The 20,737-nt window shown below is 34.1% G+C and overlaps 1 protein-coding gene and 3 non-coding genes across 11 annotated transcripts in view; all 4 read right to left on the reverse strand.

Moving 5' to 3' along the window:
* LOC145243641 (ras GTPase-activating protein-binding protein 2-like) overlaps positions 1 to 20,737 on the reverse strand; it is a 70,275-nt gene continuing 49,538 nt past the window's right edge. For 2 of the 8 annotated variants that reach the window (XM_080106664.1, XM_080106665.1), the window contains exons 8-12: positions 16,508 to 16,709; positions 6,186 to 6,361; positions 5,133 to 5,191; positions 4,935 to 4,994; positions 1,126 to 2,286 (exon numbers count right to left, since the gene is read on the reverse strand). In XM_080106664.1, the coding sequence (XP_079962790.1) occupies positions 1,999 to 2,286; positions 4,935 to 4,994; positions 5,133 to 5,191; positions 6,186 to 6,361; positions 16,508 to 16,709 (785 nt within the window). In that variant the 3' untranslated portion in view covers positions 1,126 to 1,998. Of the gene's footprint in view, positions 2,287 to 4,934; positions 4,995 to 5,132; positions 5,192 to 6,185; positions 6,362 to 16,507; positions 16,710 to 20,737 lie in introns of all 8 variants that reach the window. The other 6 variants (XM_080106668.1, XM_080106669.1, XM_080106670.1 and 3 more) reach the window with 5 other exon arrangements.
* Positions 14,336 to 14,437, reverse strand: LOC145244220 (small nucleolar RNA SNORD16). Its single transcript, XR_013862998.1, has one exon. It is a non-coding gene; the product is annotated as a small nucleolar RNA SNORD16 (small nucleolar RNA).
* LOC145244215 (small nucleolar RNA SNORD16) lies at positions 15,067 to 15,168 on the reverse strand. Its single transcript, XR_013862994.1, has one exon. It is a non-coding gene; the product is annotated as a small nucleolar RNA SNORD16 (small nucleolar RNA).
* On the reverse strand, positions 16,141 to 16,242 carry LOC145244219 (small nucleolar RNA SNORD16). Its single transcript, XR_013862997.1, has one exon. It is a non-coding gene; the product is annotated as a small nucleolar RNA SNORD16 (small nucleolar RNA).

Consider the following 20,737-nt stretch of genomic DNA (forward strand, 5'->3'; position numbering starts at 1 on the left):
TCGAAAGAACAACATTCTTAGTTGCTGATGAAGATTTTATTTATATTTTTTTTATATTTTTTTCTGTCTGAGAAAGGATGGAAGGAAGGAAGAAAGAAAGAAAGGTTTGGCTGCACAGACATGAAACCCAATTTGTTATAGTGGAAGTTCAATAGCTCCGCGAAAAAGGGGAAGGAGGAAAGGAGAGAGAGAGGGAGGGAGGGAGAGAGAGGGAGGGAGGGAGAGAGAGGGAGGGAGGGAGGGAGAGAAAAAAAAAACTGACATTTCTTTGGAATCTGTTGGTTTATTATTTAATTTAAATAAGTTTGTTCATAATTATGTGTGAAGCTGGAGATGAGGTGGAAAGAAGCCTAGAAGAATGACTTTTTACGTTTAAGTTAGGGAGAGGAAAGACAACACGCGTATTTTGGGTGGATACAGTTTCACAAACAACTAAAATGTTTAGTTGTTCATTGCCCCGGTTTTTTTTTTCTTTCTTTTTTCCAGCAGCAGAAAGAGGGAGATAGAAATATGGTGAGTAAGAATGGCTTAACTTAATTTTGAAAGACGAATGGCATCTAAGTAGGGTTCTTTTTTCTTTTTATTCAACTGATGCGAGATGTGGCGGAAGTTCTAGACAAGGTGGCTGAGCTAGATGCCTGTAAGCTAGAGTCAGTTTTAAAAGCACTAACTGCAGTTAACTTGAAGGTGTTTGAACACAAAACATAGCGTCAAGCTCCTTAGGAAGAAACAAAAGCTACTAGAGATCTTTTTTTTTTTTTTTTTGCTTACTTGTTTTACATATATGTTTTAATAAACCAACCCTGAATTCCCAAAATAGTCTGTACCCCCTCCCCACAAGTAGCAATTGTTCCTGAGAAATAAGACGCTATGAATAATATTCAAAAAATACCTAGGAAAAAAAAGAAAAAAAAAAAAAGGAATGTGGATATAAAACCTGCCTTCCACACCACGAGTTATTTGTTTGGCCTTGTCCTGAAGATGCCACAATTATATTAAAAAAAAAAAAATTGGAAGAATTTCTTACTCAAGCTATTTGAGGATTTTTCTTTTGTGCCTTTTCTTTTTTGCTTTCCTCGTTCCTTCTCAAAAGATGGTAGATCAATTTTCGACCAAATAAATGGATACATTTAAAAACGGTTTTATTTTAACAGTAAGAAAATAATGGTTGGGTCATGTTAATTATTTTACACTTGTAAAAGTTTACATACAATTTCATTTGTGTTTTTTGTATGCTTTTTTTTTTCTTTTCTTTTTTGTTATTTAAGAGATGTTACAACTAGTAAATGCCCCCCCATCCCAATGAAAAGGGGGCAATGTTATGTTTCACAATCCAACAGCTCTTTTACACTGAAGAAAATATGCAATTCTGCTAGTATTTTTTTTTTTTTGTTTCTCGGAGAAGTTACCGACAGGTATATGATCTGAACATCAGATGACCAAAGAGAACCAATTGAGACCTGTTCTGCGCATAAGGATCTTTTTTGGACCAAGGAGTAGGTGGTAACCTTAAGAGAATTGGTTGTTGTGGTCATCTGGGTTGGTGACGTTCTGAGCGAAGAAAACAGAACGAGAAATTACCTAACACTTTCCAGATTGAGCGAAGAAGTTTGGACATTTTGTTGAAGGGGCAGGTAGGGCGCATGTTTTGTTGATTGTAATTTTTTGGAGACTGTCTTAAGAAAAAAAATTATTTTTTTAAATATTTTGTTTTCTTCTTGCACAAAAACTACAGTTTGTGTGGGTGCGTGTTTATTCTTGCTGATGTTTCACTTTGAAGAGAATAGAAGTTTGTGATAGGTTTACAGTTATATTTGCCACATAAACGTGAGCAAAGAAAAAAAAAAAAAAAAAAAAAAAAAGATATCCTCGATAAAGTTGAGGTCACCAGCAAGATGCCAACACGCACACACACACACTCACAGACAGACAGACACACCAATCTACTTGTCCAGACAGAATTGCATACTTCCATGAAGCACCAGAAACTCTTCAGATTCAACGCCGCGCTCCACCGCCTCCAGGACCACCCCGTCCACCAGAGCCACCGCCACTAAGGCCACCAAGCCGGTTGTCTGGTCTGTTCCCACCACCCGATTGAGGTCGGATGCCACCACGGCTTCCACCTAAGTTGCCACCCATGATGCCACCTCGTCCAGTACTACCGCCAAGTCCTCCCCGGCCCCCTCTTCCGCTCATAGGTCGGCCACCTTCAGGACCACTACTGGCCCCACGCGGTTTTTTCTCTTCCACATTCAGACGATGTTCACCATTGTACTTTATAGGCTGAAAGAAGAAAAAAAAAAAACCTTAAAACTGCAATCAAACTATTTCAAACTACATTCCCTATAGAAAGGTTATAGAATCTACATGAAATCTACAAATGTTTTATCAGGGTTCACATATTTTCAATATTCATTTTTAAGAACTTTAAAAATTTTTCAAGGCCTTCTCCAGATAAAATTCAATGATATAATAAACCAAAAAACTTAATTGATAACAGGAAAAGTCATTTTTATTTATTTATTTCATAAAGTAGTTTTAAAGGTAACACAGTTACATAAAGTTGTCTAACACGCAACAAAACTGGTCAATTATTTACAGCTTAAGCTCATCACTACACATTCATTGTGAATCATTTTCAGTTCTTATTTAGTTTGAAACCTTTCTTGGAGTTTAGTCAGTTTATTTATTTTTTTCAAAGGCCGATTTTCTGAAAACATTTGATTTTGTCAACAGATTCAAATTCCCAGAAAGTTCTGCTTTCAGAGAAAGGGCATCTGCTGATGAAGTCAATGGCATAAATTGAATTTTCTACTCTTTAGTTTTTCCATCTGTTCTTAGCCTGTCTTTCTCTGGAATTTTTGTCTATCTTTTTGTTTTTCCAGGTACATGTCATACTTGTGTCTAGATATGAAGCATGAAACAATCAGGGGATTGGTTATTGGGATTTGGCACATCCCTCCTGCTGCTTTAACCTGGTCACAGATGATCCTGTGCCACTACAATCTCATCTTTCATATTCTCTACCTCTATTTCCTTGTTCATGGAGAATTCTCTCTCTCTCTCATATATATATATATATATATATATTATATATATATATATATATATATATATATATATATATATACTGGCTTGGCCATGATAGAGCACCAGAACAATTTTCACAACTTGAAACAGCTTGCTGTAACAAATATCAGTCATGTAGGTAGCAAACAGTTGGTCTAGCCTGTCATCTTCACTCCTGTTTATATTCTTCCAGGACACTATCACACTCATCTTCCCGTTGTGCATAAGAATGTGTAAATTGCCTTCTACACCATACCTGCTTGGTGGCCATTAGTCTAGGGTTTAAAGACAGCTGCCTGACGAGAATAGAACCGTGGGCATTTATGCAGGATTTTCTTCACAACACAGTCAAAAAATTTAATAGTCTCAATTCTGAAGGCAAGTATCTCTCTCAGACACCCCATTCTTTGCAGCTTTCTCGATGCTCTTTTCTGTAAGGAACCCAAGTTCCACCTCTGTAATTGAACCTTATTTCCTTCAGCTAGCCTGCTTAAATTTTCATCAGATACATGTAGACCTTCAGATCTTATATAGCACCTCATCAATCCTTTGACCATCTGACAGATCTTCTGCCAGGAATGACACCATAAGCCTGTCTGTTGGAAGGGCTGCAGGTGACTTGCAACAAACTGAACTGTAGCTTTGGAATCAGAACCTTGTCCTTTGTCGCTTGGTAAACTGTCTCATAGGACTTGCAGGTTGGTATGGGGAATTCTTTTTTTTCCTCCACACTGATCATCTAAAATAAATACTATTACATATCGGGACATTCTCCAACCATCAGGAAACTTATATGGAAAACAAAGGGACGCAACTCTTGTCACGATAATATACAATTTCAATATTTAAAAAATAGTTTAATGGTATTTCTATTAATACTTATTTATTTTGATTTTATTTTTAATATTTTCAGTGGACATAAAAGATGCTTTTCAAGGCCTTTCAAGATATTTTCAAGGCAATTTAAAAAATAACTTTACGGCAAAACTTAAAATTCAAGTACTTTTTAAGTTTGTGCGAACCCTATTTATGTAAAATTTACTGAAGGTAATGGAAATCCAACTAGAACATAGAATGGGAGGAGGGGTGAGCAGAAAAAAAAAAAAAAAGTAATGTTATAAGCATAGGGGGAAAAAGCAGTGATCCTTATTCAATCCTAAACACTGAGTCTTCCTGATATTTACAATGTTTTTATGAAAAATAAAATAAAAAATAACGGCAAATTGGACCAATAATGTAGAGTAATCCCCTTTAAAAATTAAATTCCATGATGAAAAAGTGACTTAAGTTATACCCACTTATGATAAGCAATACACTCCTGAGGGAGTAGTGTGTGCTGCAGTAATTAAACAGCTGACCATTCTCTAGTAGTCTAAACATCAGAAAGTAACACTGAGGAAATTTATGTGCTTCTGCAATATAAAGATTTCAAATAAATGCTTTTTAGGTAAAAACCACTAACTACTTGTTATGTCAAAATTAGTATGAATTGCTCAAACATTTATTATAGTTTTCTCATAGTGTAATGTGGAAGAGTTCTTAAACTTCCAAGGGAGGGAAGGATAACTACAATATAATTTTGACTTACCTCCCTCAGTCCCAATGAAAATCCATTTCAAAATAGAAAATGTTTAACTGCATAGTATCCATTATTTCTATAAAAAATCTCATCTACCAGATCAGTTTTGTATATTTTATAAATTTATATACAACATGTACGTATTTAGGGTTTCACCTGAAAAACATTTGTTTGAAATCCCTTTTATACTGCAAAAGCTTCCTATTTTTTGTTAATTACTTTAAGAAATAAACAATTTTCAAACAAACAGCATTAAAAAAAAAAAAAATGCTAATTAACTTACCTTATTGCTCAAGATATGTTGTACAGGATCAGGGCTGTCAAAGACTACAAAACCAAAGTTCTATGGAGAGAGAAAAAAAAAAAAAAAAAAAAAAAAAAAAGTTTAGTTTAAGAATATACAAATAACTAAAGCAATTTCTGATAAAAAAAATGTTTTAAATTAAATTTTTTTTTTTTTTTTTTTTTTTTTTTTACTTACTGGTAGTTTTCCACCACCACTTTTAGTATTGATCCGGAGTTCAACAACACGTCCGTAAGCTAAAAAGACAAAAATTTATAAATTCTTTTAGTTTAAAATATATTTAATAAGGTGATACAATCAAGATTTTAAAATTGGGTACTTGTACAGTTTAATCAAGACATTAAAAACAATGAAAATATCGGGGGGGGGGGGGGGGGAAGAAAAAAAAGAAAAAGAAAAAAGGTTATATTGTATGTATCCGTTATAGAATGAAGTTCTCCGAAAAAACAATTTGTTCCTATTTACAATGCCTCCCCACGGGACACCAGGGTCGTTTTTTAACGTGGAGAAAAGGAACAAAAATAAAAATTGTCTCAGTCGTGAAGGATTTCTCCACTGACAGAACAAGAAATTGAAGTGTAGCATCTGAAGAACAGATACTACACTTTGATCTTGACCCGAATCAATTTGTTACACCAAGCAAAATGTTCGATTTTTAGGAAAGAAAGCTAGTATTGAAAATGGAAAGGGAGTGTCGGCGCTTTAAACAGTAATCTCCCAGTGGTGTAAAAAAAAACCCAAAAAACTACTTGATCAAATTAAGTGAATTTTTTCCCGGAGATCATAAGTCTACCGTACAATATAACCCTTTTTCTCAATATTTTCATTTCTAAATGTCTTCATTATACTGTACAAGTGCCTAAAACTGCTTTATCAAATTTAAAACTAGCTTTGTACAGTGGGAGATTTTATTACATTTGATATAGGGCAAACATCTTTACTAAACAAAGGAAAAGCAGGCCTTGTAAGAAACACTTAATGCAAAAAACAACAATACTTCTAACCATCCATATAAGCCGTTTCCTTATCCAAGACAAAATCAAATCAGTAGAGCATTAAGAAAGGCCAAATATTTTAGGGGATTTGAAATAAGCAAGCATTAATAGCATCACTGAAAGTCTTCAGTATAAACATTATCTGATAATATCAAGCTAAAAAAAAAAAAAAAATCTACCTTTTCATTTTTTTTTTAAATTGGAAATAGATTTAGAAGATGACCAACATACTTACTCTCAAAATAGGTTCTTAATTCTCTTTCTGTGATATTGTGCGGTAAGTTACCAACAAAAAGTTGGTGACTGTCAGGATATCTTGATCCCCGGCGTCCACTTAGGCTGTCCGAGTCTCCATCATCTGTCCGACTGACACTTGTTCGTTCACGTTCCCTCATACGCTCCCTGGGTGGCCTACAACAATGACAGCATCAGTCACAACAAACAACAGGAGTTAGGGGTTAAGCACACAGGTTAAAAAGAAAAAGGAAAGGAGAGTCATTAGTATAAATAAACATGGGAGAGGGGAAACAGTCTTGATTATAAATATCAGCGCTTGTCCATTGTAAGTGAATAACAAAAAAAAATGCATTTCCAGTAAAAGCATTAGTTACAGGTCATGTGTATATGAATAAAATTTACAGAAATTACAAAAAATTGAGATCTAGAACTTAAAATTACCAATCCATCATTTTCTAATTTGAAATAATGAAAATGCCTTCAAAACAAGGGAGATTAGTCAGTTTATTATATACAATTTCAATATGAGACTAAACCATTACTACCGAGTTAGTTGATAAATTTTTTCTTGTAATTATTTTTCTTACTATGTCAATTTATAATTTTTACTCATTTCGACATTGTGTTTTTACTGAAAATGCATTTTTTCAGATATCCACTTATAATGCACCAGTGCCCAAATATCTTTATAGAGTACCCCAAATTGTAAAACAAGACCATAGCCCGGTAGAAGTATGCCCTCACCCCCAAAAATGAGTAACACGGTGAAGTACAGACACATTTCATATATATATATATATATATATATATAAGTGTTTAGCTTCCAAATAATAGTGTCTTGTATATTATTTGTTCCAAAGGAAAAAAAAAAAAAAAAAAAACTTTGGGAGCTAACTTTTTCAATTTAGTCACAAGTTAAAATCCTCAATATAGACATATGAAATGCAACGATTTGAAACATCAATATGCACATAGTGTGAGTAATGGTAAAAAGAACCCGAGAAATTTTGTTGTTTAGATGAAGACATCGCCAACGATGGAGATTCTAATAGCAGAGAGCGTGTTTTAAACTTTGTATAAGAAAGCAAGTAAACAAGTTATTTAACGTTCATTTAATGCTTTTCTCTTGTAAATTTGGAGCTTACATGCCTGAAATGACCTATGCATTAAATGAACTTGACGTCGGGCACAATGATATGTCTGAGTGATGTCATATTTTAATGTTAGTAAGCGTTCGTTTATTAAGTGAAGAATTAGAATTTTCAGAGCTCAGCCGATCAGAATGGACAGACTTTGGTGAGGGAGGCTTTATTATTCATGAATCAGAAATGAGAAAGATTATATGTTAAGTCTATGTATCTATTAGCCAGCTATGGTCGGTGTAATCACAGAATCTGTAGCATTCATCTCCAATGATAACTGGTAGCAGTTATAGTACTAAATATTTAGAGAAAAATAGAGATTCCTTCATCTAGATGTTGCTCGTAGGATGCAATGGAGAATTTTATTATGACTGAATGTGTCTAAAATGGTTTGAAGGCTACATAAGATAGTGGCTATTAGCCTAGATCTATTGAATTTGTACGTTGCATTTGTTGCAAACCTACGATACTTTGGTCCAGAGAACTTTTTCAGTTTTATTATATCTGAGATACATCATAAAGTTAGACAATTTTTCATAATAAATATAGCACCTTAAAGATTTGAACTGTACCAACAGAAATCTGTTCTAACATCAGAGGCAAATTACAGCATTATTGCAAGCCATTTTCTTACTACCTTTCAATATAGCCATAAGCGCAATACATATCTTTTTTTTCAATTCATAGTTTCCACTGACATTTTTGTTTCAAATAATGTAAATGAAATATTGGTTTGCTGATTAAACAAAATCTTGAAATACCATTTCTTAAAGCATTTTCTTTTAGAAATTTAAGTTGATAATATCTTTTAAGATAAACCCTCACTCTTCAAGATTAGACAAATCTTTCATGTCAGTTTAAACAATATTTTCATCAATCATACACGCAATAAAAGTAAACGGCTCTGATAAGTTAAATAATTTTGTATATTAAGAAAAATGAGTTCGCTCAGTAAAATTTGTTTCGTCAATTGATACACGCAGCGTGAAGATGGTGGGCAACCATCACTGCATCTCTATAAATAAAATGAACTCATTTTTTCCCCCCTGCGATTTTTTTTTTTTTTTTTTTTTTTTTACATGGAGTTCACCACTTATCAAGGCCCAATGGCCACTCAGGGATAAGGGTTATTGTGTGTACAGTAATCAAAGGGATAGTGTAGCAATAGTATTGGAGAATTGGTAAGGTGTCATTACTTGGGGGGGGGGGGGTCATCAGGAATTTGTTTGTGTTGGACTTGAAGACATCCAGGTTGAAGTCGGGAGGGAGACAAGCAAGCAGAACAGAGTTCCACAGGCGTGCAGTTCTAAGAAAGAAGCTTTGTTCATGGTATCTACGTTTTGATTTAGGCACAGATAGGGAGCGGGGAAAATTATTGACGGTGGTTTCAGCTAGTCGGATGTTTTTTGAGAAAGATTGGCGAGGGGGGACCAGAGAATGGAGCTCAGACGAGCACCTGCCATGGAAATAACGATAGAACAATGACAGGCTCGCTACGTCTCTTCTGTGGGAAAGAGGTTGCAGGGTAGAGAAAAGGGCATCCCCCACCAAGCCACGGAGTCTATTTTGTACTCTGTCAAGGCAGGATAGGCTGTTTTTTGCAGGCCCCGCCCAGATGTGGCAGCAGTACTCCATCTTTGGACGTACTTGGCTCTTATATAGATAGAGAATTGCATCATTAGTGAGATATCTTCTGGAGCGGTAGAAGGATCCCACCATTTTCCCAGCGACCTTGGCCACAGACTTGATGTATGTGTTCCATTTAAGATCAGGTGTAAAGGTCAAACCCAGGAGCTTATCAAATCCTGGGGCCTCCCTTAGACGAGAGCCATCCATTTCAATTGATGCCAGATGGGGATCAGAGCGTTTATGTAGAAATAGGAGCTTGGTCTTAGATGCATTAAAGGTAACCAGCCACCTCTTTCCCCACTGTACCATGTGCTCAAGATCAGAGGAGAGAGAATCAGAGAGAACATCATTTACGGCCTTTGATGTGTTAGGATTGACATGTAACATGCACGCACTGCAGCACATCACCTATCCACTCAGTAAACTTAGATCTCTATAGTTTTTCTGCTGAGAGTCCACGGCCAAATTCAGTTACAATCAATGGAAGTGGTAAAATCTTTTCCTTCTATTACATTCATACTCCTCCCGCGCCCACTTATCACCAGCACTACGAGGAAGCACTCTAGGGGCACTACGAAGAAGCACCCGTCCAAGTTCGTAGTTGCTTTAAAAAAAAAAAAAAAAAAAAAAAAAAAAAAAAGGCATTTCTTCCTTTTCTTTTATTTATATGTGGGGGGGGGAATCCAGTGAGAAGGGTTACTGATGTCTTTTATCACACATTCTTAGCCCACATTCAATTTTACCTTGCTTAATTTAATAGCAGTCTATCACACTGCTCTCTTACTGAAATCCGTTCTCCTCCGCATTAAAAATACAGACATAAAAATTACTTATGTGGGTAAATCTTTTGCATAAACAAAACAAAAGACAAATAAATAAATACTAGCATAAAATAAACATTTTCATTTCAGATGCTATCTTTCTGTCTGTCTTTTTGGCCGATTGCATTTTTTTTAAACCCCACTCCGGAAACAAACACCCAGGCAACAATTTTTTTTTATTTATTATTCTTTTGTTTTGATTTACCCAAAACCACACACACCTTGAAACACCCAGGCAACGCCAGGTACGCAAATTACAGCACCATTACAATTTTGATTCAATATTTAAATTGTACTACAAAAATCTTAAAAACATTGGTTTCCTCATATGCTCCCTCACAATAGAAAGCATCAGTCAAAACAAGCAAAATATTAAAAAAGTGAGGTGGGGGCAGTCATTGACACAGATTAAATATCCTTGTTTATTATAGCAAAAGTAAATAGGAGTGTGTATAGGGAGTATCTTAATAAGACACTCCAAATTGTATAACAGTTTATGACTATTTTGTATACAGTAAGAGAAATTATATATATATATATATATATATATATATATATAAATGACATGCTAAGTAAAGTTTACTTCGTTAATTGATACACACAGCATGAAGATGGTAGGCAACCATCATTGCATTGTTAACATTCGACACAAATTACAAGTTTTAAAACAAACTAGGATTACCAAGACATGTTAACATGTATTTTTAAACATGAAATTCAAACTTATCAAATCACCATCATACTTTTATCATACTTTAAAAAAAAAAAAAAAAAAAAAAATTGTTTCGGTTGCCTTTAAAAAAAAAAAAAAAAAGATTTAAAATCCTCGTTATCCAAAATATTTGTACAATTTCATAGAAACTTTACAAAGGTCCTATTTGTACATATTGTAAAATGGTCACTCACAGTAAGGTTAAAAGAATTGCATGATGGACAAACATAAATGGCTAAAATGGCCATAATAGTGTAGTGAATAAAGGGCAATCAGTAATTCTTCCACTGAGCAACAACCAGAAGATTGCATGCACAGCAATGGAGAAGGCGGAACTGCTTGCCCGGCAATCCACCGCCAACTTCAGCCAACAAAGAACGCCTCCCCAAATTTTTCTATGTGGACTGAAGCTACGTTAGATGATGTAAAAATCACCCCCTTTCATGTTAAAAAACTTAGACACCTGATCTCATTCCTGCTATACTAATTAAGTGTTCAGCTGAGCTAGCCCCCATACTTTCCAAGCTCTACAATAAATGACTTGCTGAATCTTGCTTCCCTAATAGCTGGAAGATGGCCTCTGTGATACCAGTGGACAAGAATTTTGGTGAAAGAACAGACCCTCTCAATTATCGCCCCATTAGTCTCCTTCCCTTCTTCACTAAAATCTGAGACCTTAATTAATCAAGCACTAGTTCAACACCTCGCAAAAGCAAATCTCTGACAAATAGTATGGATTTGTACAATGTTATTCTACTGCAGATATTTTAACAGTTATCTCTGAACGCATTTACCATGTACTGAATAAAGCGTGCAAAGCCAGGGCTGTAGCCCTTGATATATCCAAGGCCTTTGACAAAGTATGGCACAAAGAGCTGCTAATGAAAATTAAATCGTATGGTATAACTGGACGTATACTAAATATAATTAGATCCTTCTTAGACAAGAGGTTATCATTGACAGACGTACATCCAATACAGGTTATCATTGACGGACGTACATCCAATACAGGTTATCATTGACGGACGTACATCCAATACAGGTTATCATTGACGGACGTACATCCAATACAGGTTATCATTGACGGACGTACATCCAATACAGGTTATCATTGACGGACGTACATCCAATACAGGTTATCATTGACGGACGTACATCCAATACAGGTTATCATTGACGGACGTACATCCAATACAGGTTATCATTGACGGACGTACATCCAATACAGGTTATCATTGACGGACGTACATCCAATACAGGTTATCATTGACGGACGTACATCCAATACAGGTTATCATTGACAGACGTACATCCAATACAGGTTATCATTGACAGACGTACATCCAATACAGGTTATCATTGACAGACGTACATCCAATACAGGTTATCATTGACAGACGTACATCCAATACAGGTTATCATTGACAGACGTACATCCAATACAGGTTATCATTGACGGACGTACATCCAAGCAGCATAACATTAATGTGGGAGTGCCTCAGGGGTTTATCCTTAGACCATTATTATTCCTGATATTCAAAAATGACCTCCCTGATAATATTGTGTCTGAGATGGGTATAATTTTCGATGATACAACGCTCTATAATATGCATGAGAGAAGAACAGATGGCAGAATCATTAGAAAATGGCCTCCAGACTATCGTGGAATGGGGCTGCAAATAGATGGTAACATTTAATGTTAAAACTAAGCTGCTCTATTTTAACAATTACAAGATGTCTCTCCAACCGCCTATATCGATGACAAATAACACCTAACCTGAGAATTTTACCATCAAACTCCTTGGCCTAACATTTGCAGACAATACGAACTGGAACAAATAGTTAGAGAACATGCAAAGGCTACTGCAAAGAAGGTGGGTTCCCTCTATCAAGCTGTTCACACCTAAGAGTATCCTGTACCTCTACAAAGCCACCATTCGCCCATGCATGGAGTATTGTTGCCATGTCTGGGTTGGTGCATTTGCCACTAGTCTCTCACTCTTTCCTAGACATGAAAAGAAATAGTAGCCCCTTACGTCCAAGTAGCCAAAAAAGAATTGTCAATCTAATCAGTTCACACTTTATCAACTAAGCAGCAGCTCCTATCCCATCACCGCAATGTTGCATCACTGTGCCTGTTTTACAAATATTTTAATGGAATGTGTTCTGATGAACTTGTTTCACTTGTATCCCCTCGACGTACATATCCCCGACAAACCCACTTAGCAATAAGATCTCACGCCTTCACTGTTGTTGTCCCTAAATGTCAGAAAGCTTTCTATTCTAATAGTTTCTTCCCTCAAACAGCTAGACTTTGGAATTCCCTTCCTGCTGCCTATTTCCATGGCTGTACTGATATGCAGAAGTTTAAATGTAACATAAACAAATATCTTGTTAATTTTTCCTAAACATGGCCCCAAATAGTAGCCCTTATGTCCAAGTAGCGATATGCTTTGTATGGGGTGAAAATATATAACGTGGAGTTTTAGGTAGTCTGAACTTGAAAGAATTGGTCTCTAGGAATTCTAAAAATAAGCAAGCTAGTACACCATTAAGGGGGTTACCCATAGGGAGTCCAAATTTTTGTCTGTAGTAAGAATTATTAAACTGAAAATAGGTTCCATCAGTGATGAGTTTTATTATTTGTATTAATGTATCCGAGGAAAAAGGTAGATCGGCTTTAATTTTGTTAAGGTGCTTGTGGAGTAGATTAAGGCATTTTTTTTTATTGGAATATTGGTGTAGAGGGAAATTATGTCTAAACTATGCATGGTTTTATTTTGTATGTCCATATTTTTTTATTTTATTTTATTTAGGAGGTCGCAAGAGTTTTTAATATGTGAAGTGATGATAGTGACCATTAGTGATATATACACACACATATACATATATAAAGAAAAAAAAAGAATCCATTTAAAGTAGGAATTTGAATATTTAATTATCCGTATAATTTGGTCATTAAACTGAATCCAATTGTTATAAAAACTATGAGAAATTTTAAGGTAATTCTTGGATGTAAATTTAAAATGTATTGATTTTCTATTTATTGCCTCCATATTTTAAAAAAACTGATATTTTGAAAGTCTGATTTCACCATTTTCTTTGACTTCATTAAATATAATAAAAATTGAATAGACACTTTTTTTAAATATAGATTCAAAATCTGGTAATTTAGCAGAGAAGCAAACAAACCATATGAAAAACCAAAACAAACAAGAAATAAATGTGACAATCAATAAAAGTTAATCTTATACCTACCTGTCTCATTTGTTTTGGTTTTCAAATAGTTTTTATTGCCCTTTATTTAATCTTAAAAATTCAGTTTTTTTTCAGGCAGATTTTAAGGAAAGAGGGAAAAAAATAAAATAAAACAATGGCAGCATTGAAAGGAGGAAGCCTCGTTTTGAATCTTTTTGGTATTTTTTTTTTTAAAGAGTACCCAGAGTAGTATAAACATCCCAAAAAATAGCTTTTTAGGGGTGTTTATCCCTAAAGCCGTTCTTAACATGGGGAGGACGGGGTGGGGGTGTTTAAACTATGATGGGTACTAAAAAAAAAAAAAAAAAAAAAAGCACCTGTAAGCCTTGAATTCAAAATGAGGCTTCTTCCTTCCAAAGATGTCACTTTTTTTTTTTTTTTTTTTTAAATCCACTTAGCAATAAAAACTACTTTAAAACAAAAACAAATGAGCCAGGTAGGTATAAAATTAACTTATTGGCTATGCTAACATTTATTTCTTGTATATATTTTTTTTCGTATAGTTTGTTGGCTTCTCTGCTAAATATCCCAAAATCTAAAGCAAACAAAATTTAAATACTTTCTTGTCTATTAAGAAAAATGGGTCTGCTCAGTAAAATTTGTCTCGTCAATTGATACACGCAGCATGAAGATGGCAGGCAACCATCACTGCATTGTAACATCTGACGCAAATTACAGCATCATCGCAAGTAGTTACATTAATAGAAAAAGATTTTAAAAATGAACACAAGGAAAGAATTTCTTAAAATATCAAATTATCAGATAGAACATAAATGTTACAATTTGGTTCCATCAAACTACAAGAATTATAAAAGCTTGTTTTTAGACAAACATTTGCCATCAATATTTAAATTGTAAAACAAATGTTAGATGTGATATTTTTATTATTTCTAAGATTTTATAAAAATTGATCAAAGCAAATAGAAAATATATACTTTTTGATTATGAAAATTTTCAGATTTAACATGATCTGTAAATTTTGTTTCATTAATTGATACAGTATGAAGATGACAACCATTATTGTAAATTAAAGTGTTTATTGATGGTATTTTGATATTTATATCCTGTCTAATAACCAAAACATTGGAAGAAAACAGTTATATATCAATTTCCAGATTTGGGAATTAGCAAAAGAACATGAAACGTTAAATGAAGTAGTTTGCGAGGAAGGTTTATTTTCTTAATACACAGTTGATGGCATCTATAAGCAAAAAATGATAATCACATTCCTAGATCGGTATAAAAATCATGCAGGATCCAAACGCCATTAAGATGAAGGAAGTAATTAAGAATATTAAATTCTTTAAATGAAAAGCTTGCTCAGTAAAGTTTGTTTCGTCAATTGATACACACAGCATGAAGATGGCAGGCAACCATCACTGCAGTGTAACATAAGACGCAAATTACAGCATCATTGCAAGTTTTAACGATGTTTTTTGAATCCCGTTAGAATTGACAAGTGATTTTTTTTTTTTGCGACATACAATGTATTTTATAAAATAAGGTGACAGATTAGTTAAGATAAATGCAATATAAAAACCAATTAGAATTGTGAGTATTGTTAGCATTACAAAAATTCTTATTCTCAATAAGATGGCATGGAGATGAATATAATGGCTATAGATCAAGAAAAGTTAAGATTCAATAAAAGAATTTGATTAAAAGAGGGGGGGGGGTCTGGCCAAATAAGATTTTATAAATATGTGCAGTACTAAAATGATAAATATCCTTTACTGCAAACAATTTTTTTAGTTACAAATCTAACTTATACATGTTTTTATTTAATATGCAAGATTTAAATGAATTTAATTTACATAAGATGCAAAAACATACATTCCTTTGTATCACTATAAAAAAGATTTTCATAATTTTTTTTTTTTTTTTTAAATTTATTGCGAGATTTTTCATGCAATCTCTTGTCTCATTCGCTCTGGCAGCTTAAAATTTCATTATTTTCATTATCTTTATTGAAAGATTTCTTAAGCATTGATTGGATGTGGAGGAGAAGATTAAATTTTATTTTTTTTATATCAACAAGTTGTCAGGAGTTTATGATCATCTACCAGAATATGAACCTTCATGCATAAAATAATTTGGGAGAAACACTTTAAAGTGACGATTAAAGAATACAATCCATGCCACATTGTTTTCCTTTGAATCTGGTCGCTCTAGATTGATTTATCCTATTTTATCTATAACTAGAAGACAGTACCAGTAGTGGTGATGCAACACCAACAAAATGAACAGCAAAACAATCCCATCTGGTAACCAGTTACTGCCAGATTTAAGTGAAGTGTTAAAAATGTAATATTTTATATTGATTGATTAAAATCTGATTACGATATAAAGTTTTAAAAGTTAATAACCTGAAATTTTTTTTTTTTTTAAATTTGCTCAGTAAAGTTTGTTTCGTCAATTGATACACACAGCATGAAGATGGCAGGCAACCATCACTGCATTGTAACATAAGACGCAAATTACAACATCATTGCAAGTTTGTTTCAAATTAGATAAAGTTACAAGATCTAAGTCAGACATATTAGATAATAAATTGAGTAGAAAACCATTAGAAAATTACATTAATTTTAATATTCTTACCTAAGAGATCCAAGACTTACAAGTGAACTAAAACAGCAAAGTAGCACAATGAGCATGCAAGTTTCAGAACACAGGAATATGAAGCGATTTTAAAAGAAAAATTCTCATAGTATAAAAAAAATAAAATTAAATTAAATTAAAAAAAAAAAAAGGTAAATACCGAGGAGTTCTCTGGGGTTGTGGACCCTGATTTCCATCCAGCTTGCTCACCTCAGGCCGTGTAGTCTGGGGTTTACCAATGGGCGGGGCATGACCAGCAGGCCCTGCGCTAGTGGTTGATGGCTGCGCTGGAGGGGCATTTTTGCTGGCCAGGCTCGCCCATGAGAGAGGCTTCTGCTCAGCTGGAGAAATAGAAAAGAAAACTGATAACCGTAAATGATTCTGAATTGATGAGGATTGATAATTTGTATTATTTAGATTAACATTCTCATCTTGGTTGCTATTTTCATATTTAGGCTGATGTAACCTATGACCTTCACATGCAACTTAAACTTGGAAATCTTTATTGAAATTAAGTTTGGCAAAATATTCTAAGTATGGAAAAATGCCCTTTAAAAAAGGGCAGAGGTTATCTTGGCCAAACTGCAAATAACCAAGATAAGAATAGTCTGAATAATCCAAGTATAAAATGTTAAGAAAAATCACATGATCAATTATGTGATACAGAAATTTCAGTTTTCAAAAGTAAACCAAAATGACTTTTACAATTTAGTTTTATGGCATATCAACCCTTTTGTGAATATCCAGTCATTTTGGTAAAACATTTTTTTTTTTTTTTAAAGTTAGTGCCTCAATATAAATGCAGATCATTTAGGGATATCAAAGTTCCATTATTTGAATGAAAACTTTGTTAAACAATATCACTTTAAAAATCATTTTCAGTGAGAGTACAGTTTAGGCTAACTGCAATTACAGGGTAACTATCAGATGTATTTGGTTCTTATTTAGAATTAGACATTAAATAAAATTAAAAATCTATGATATACATACTCATCACAAAAAAAAAAGATCAAGTAGTTTTTTTTTTATATAGAAAATCATTTTATGATTTTTAGCAATTTTAGGAGTAAATTGTATCCATAACTAAGCTAGTTTGGATCTCTAATTAAAATTGAAATCGTCTCAGCCTTATTTATTAAGACAGAAAAAGGAAAAAAGGGGGTAACTAGATTCAATTTACATAATTTTTTGAATATGACATTTTCATTCTGTGATGGTCCATACATCAAGCACGGTACATATTTTTTTAAAATTAGGCAGAGTTCTAAATAAGATCCATGTAGTCAATGTCCTACTTAGGGGATTCATATCATACATATATCATATATAAACCTGGATTGTTAGTTAAGACAGAAATAGTATTTGATTTTGTCGCCATTTTGTTAAATGAGTGCTTTATACTCATTTGACATCTGTTGTGACTTGTCATCAAATTATGACGTCGCAGGATGAAGTGCACAGGAGCGAGAGTTGTGACGAGATCACACTTCCAAGCCAAGACAGAGGAGAGCTTTAGTTCAGTTTTCTTCTGGGGAAGTGACAAGAACATGTGGTTTAAGACATTGAATTTAAAACCCCAACACCAAATTAAGAGCTAGCGAGGGATTTGGCAATATGTCTCTGGACAGATGGCGAGATCTAATAAACTATATACACACACACACAAATAAAAAATAATGCACATATTACTGGGTTACAAAAAAGATTCCATTTGCAGAGACTGGGTTGGTGGAGGAACAATAGAGTCACAGGTTAGCTTGAAGAACGCACGGCGGCAAAGGCACACATTTTATAGTTGCTCAAACGAATAAATAAAATGGGTTCAATAAGTAAACCTTGCATAAGGGTGACCATTTGTTGTAAAGTATAAAGACTTGATAAGCAATAATCGCCTACAGTTAGGACTCCAATGTAAAATATTAGATAGAAAATATATTTTGATTGTTCTTTCTAATTTTTAGCATGTCTTTAGCAGTCTGCAGTGGGTAGGTTTGTTTGTTTGTTTGTTTTGTTTTACGGCATATCAACCACTTTGGGGTCATTTAATGCCGAAAGGTTCGTTATGTTGTGTTAAATATTGGTTTGTTCTTCTTAAGGTTTTTTTTTTTTTTTTGTGGGGGGGGGGGGTCTTTCCTTATATTTTTGAGTATATTTTAGTTTCTTTCAGAAAATTGATAATTTTTTGGGGATCAATCTTGTTTAATATTGTTTTCAGATTTTTTTCTTGGTAATACTTTGTTCGGATTTGTTCAAGGTCAATGCAGTTTGTCAGTATATGGTGTATTGTGTAGGGTTCTTGACACGTTATACAGTTTGGTGTCTCCTCCCCTTTTAGTAGATGTGAGTGGGTGATGTGAGTGTGACCTATTCGCAGTCTGGTCATTACTACCTCTTCCTTTCTTGTTAACTTTTTGGTGTCTCTCGTTCCAATATTTGGTGTTATTTGGAATAGTTTGTTTTTGGTGCATGAGCTCCAGTTTTCTTGCCATTTTCTCTTCAAAAATGTGTTTATTTTAGTCTTTAGGTCTGTATAGGGGATTTTTCCACTTATGTGGTTTTGTTGCAGAGTTTCCTTTGCTGCCTTATCTGCTTGTTCATTCATGTATATGCCGATATGGCTTGGTATCCAGCAAAAGATAATGTTTTTTTTCATGGTTATGGCATCTATTTTGTTTAGCAATTTTGTAATAAGTGGGTTTGTCATTTTTTTTTCTTTTAGAGATATGAGTATTGAAAGTGAGTCAGTAAATATGATATATTTTTGATGGTCATCATTGGTTATTATATTCAGTGCCAAATCTATGGCTGTTGCTTCTGCGCTGAAAATAGAAGATTCGTTTGGGAGCCTTTTCTTTAGTTTTATTTTTTTGTGGATGGCTGCGCATCCTACTTTATCTCCATCTTTTGATCCGTCAGTGTAAATTTGTGTATATTCTTTGTATGTATTCTGGATGATAAGTAGTTCTTCATGGAAGGTTGATGGGTGGGTTTTCGTTTTGGGATATTTATTTAATTTTAATATTATGTGTGGTTGTTTGATCATCCAGGGTGGAGTTTTTGATTTGTTATATTTATGTATTTTTGTAATGTCCATTTGGGCTTCTGTGAGAAGGTTTTTTATCCGGAGGCTGTAGGGCTTGATATCTTCTTTCTTGTTGAAGAGATGTGTGTATTGTGGGTGAAGGGTACATTGATATGCAGGATTTGTTGGACTTGATACCAGCTTTAGGTAATATTGTAGCGCTAACTTCTGTCGTCTTAGAATCAGTGGAGGCTCGTGGGCCTCTATATAGAGGCTTTCTACTGGAGAGGTTCTAAATGCTCCCAAGGCTAATCTTAATCCTTGATGGTGGATTGTATTTAGTTCTTTTATGTAGGACTTCCTTGCTGCTCCATAGATGAAGCATCCATAGTCCATTTTAGATCTGATTAGAGTTTGGTATAATTTTAATAATGTGACTTTGTCTGCACCCCAATCGGTGTGTGCTAGGACTTTGATCAATTGCATTGTCTTTTGGCATTTTGCTTTTAAATATTTTATATGCGGTATAAAGTTCAATTTTTTATCAAATATAATACCTAAATATTTATGTTGGTCGGTAAGTGGGATGTTCTTGTTATCCAGTTTCAGGTTGGGGTCGTGGTGGAATTTTCGTAATTTGCAAAAGTGGATGCATTTAGTTTTTTCCTCTGAGAATGTAAATCCATTTTCTATGGCCCATTTGTTTATTTTATTCAGACAGAGTTGTAGTTTGCGTTCGGCTGTTTGTATATATTTAGATTGGTAGTATATAAGTAGGTCGTCCACGTATAGGGCATTTTCAATTCCTGGGTCTATGTTTTTTATGATATTGTTTATTTTAATGTTGAAGAGGGTGACAGACAGGATACTGCCTTGGGGGACCCCCATTTCTTGATCTTTTTGGACTGAATAAGTGTTGTCCATCCGTACTTGGAAGTTTCTATTTGTTAAGAAATTTCTGATAATTTCTGGCATTCTACCCCTAAGTCCTAGTTCATACAGGTCTTTTTGGATTCCGTATTTCCAAGCGGTGTCATACGCCTTTTGCATGTCAAAAAAAATTGCTATTAGATGTTCTTTTTTTGCAAATGCTTCTCTTATGCGTGTTTCCAGTTTTATTAAGTGATCGGTGGGGCTTCTATTTTTCCTGAAACCCGACTGGCTTTCTGTAATTAGATTTTTGCTTTCCAAGTACCAATTTAATCTTTCGTTAATCATTCTTTCAAAAGTTTTGCACAAACAACTAGTTAGTGCAATGGGTCGGTAGTTTGTTGGGTTTGTATGGTCTTTTTTTGGTTTGGGTATTGGGATTACTGTTGCCTGCTTCCAGTTTTTTGGAATGTTGTTAGTTATCCATATCTCATTGTA

The sequence above is a fragment of the Euprymna scolopes genome, chromosome 22 (genome assembly GCF_053919585.1).
Source record: "Euprymna scolopes isolate OS-2025 chromosome 22, ASM5391958v1, whole genome shotgun sequence".
In the NCBI taxonomy this organism is placed as follows: domain Eukaryota; kingdom Metazoa; phylum Mollusca; class Cephalopoda; order Sepiida; family Sepiolidae; genus Euprymna; species Euprymna scolopes.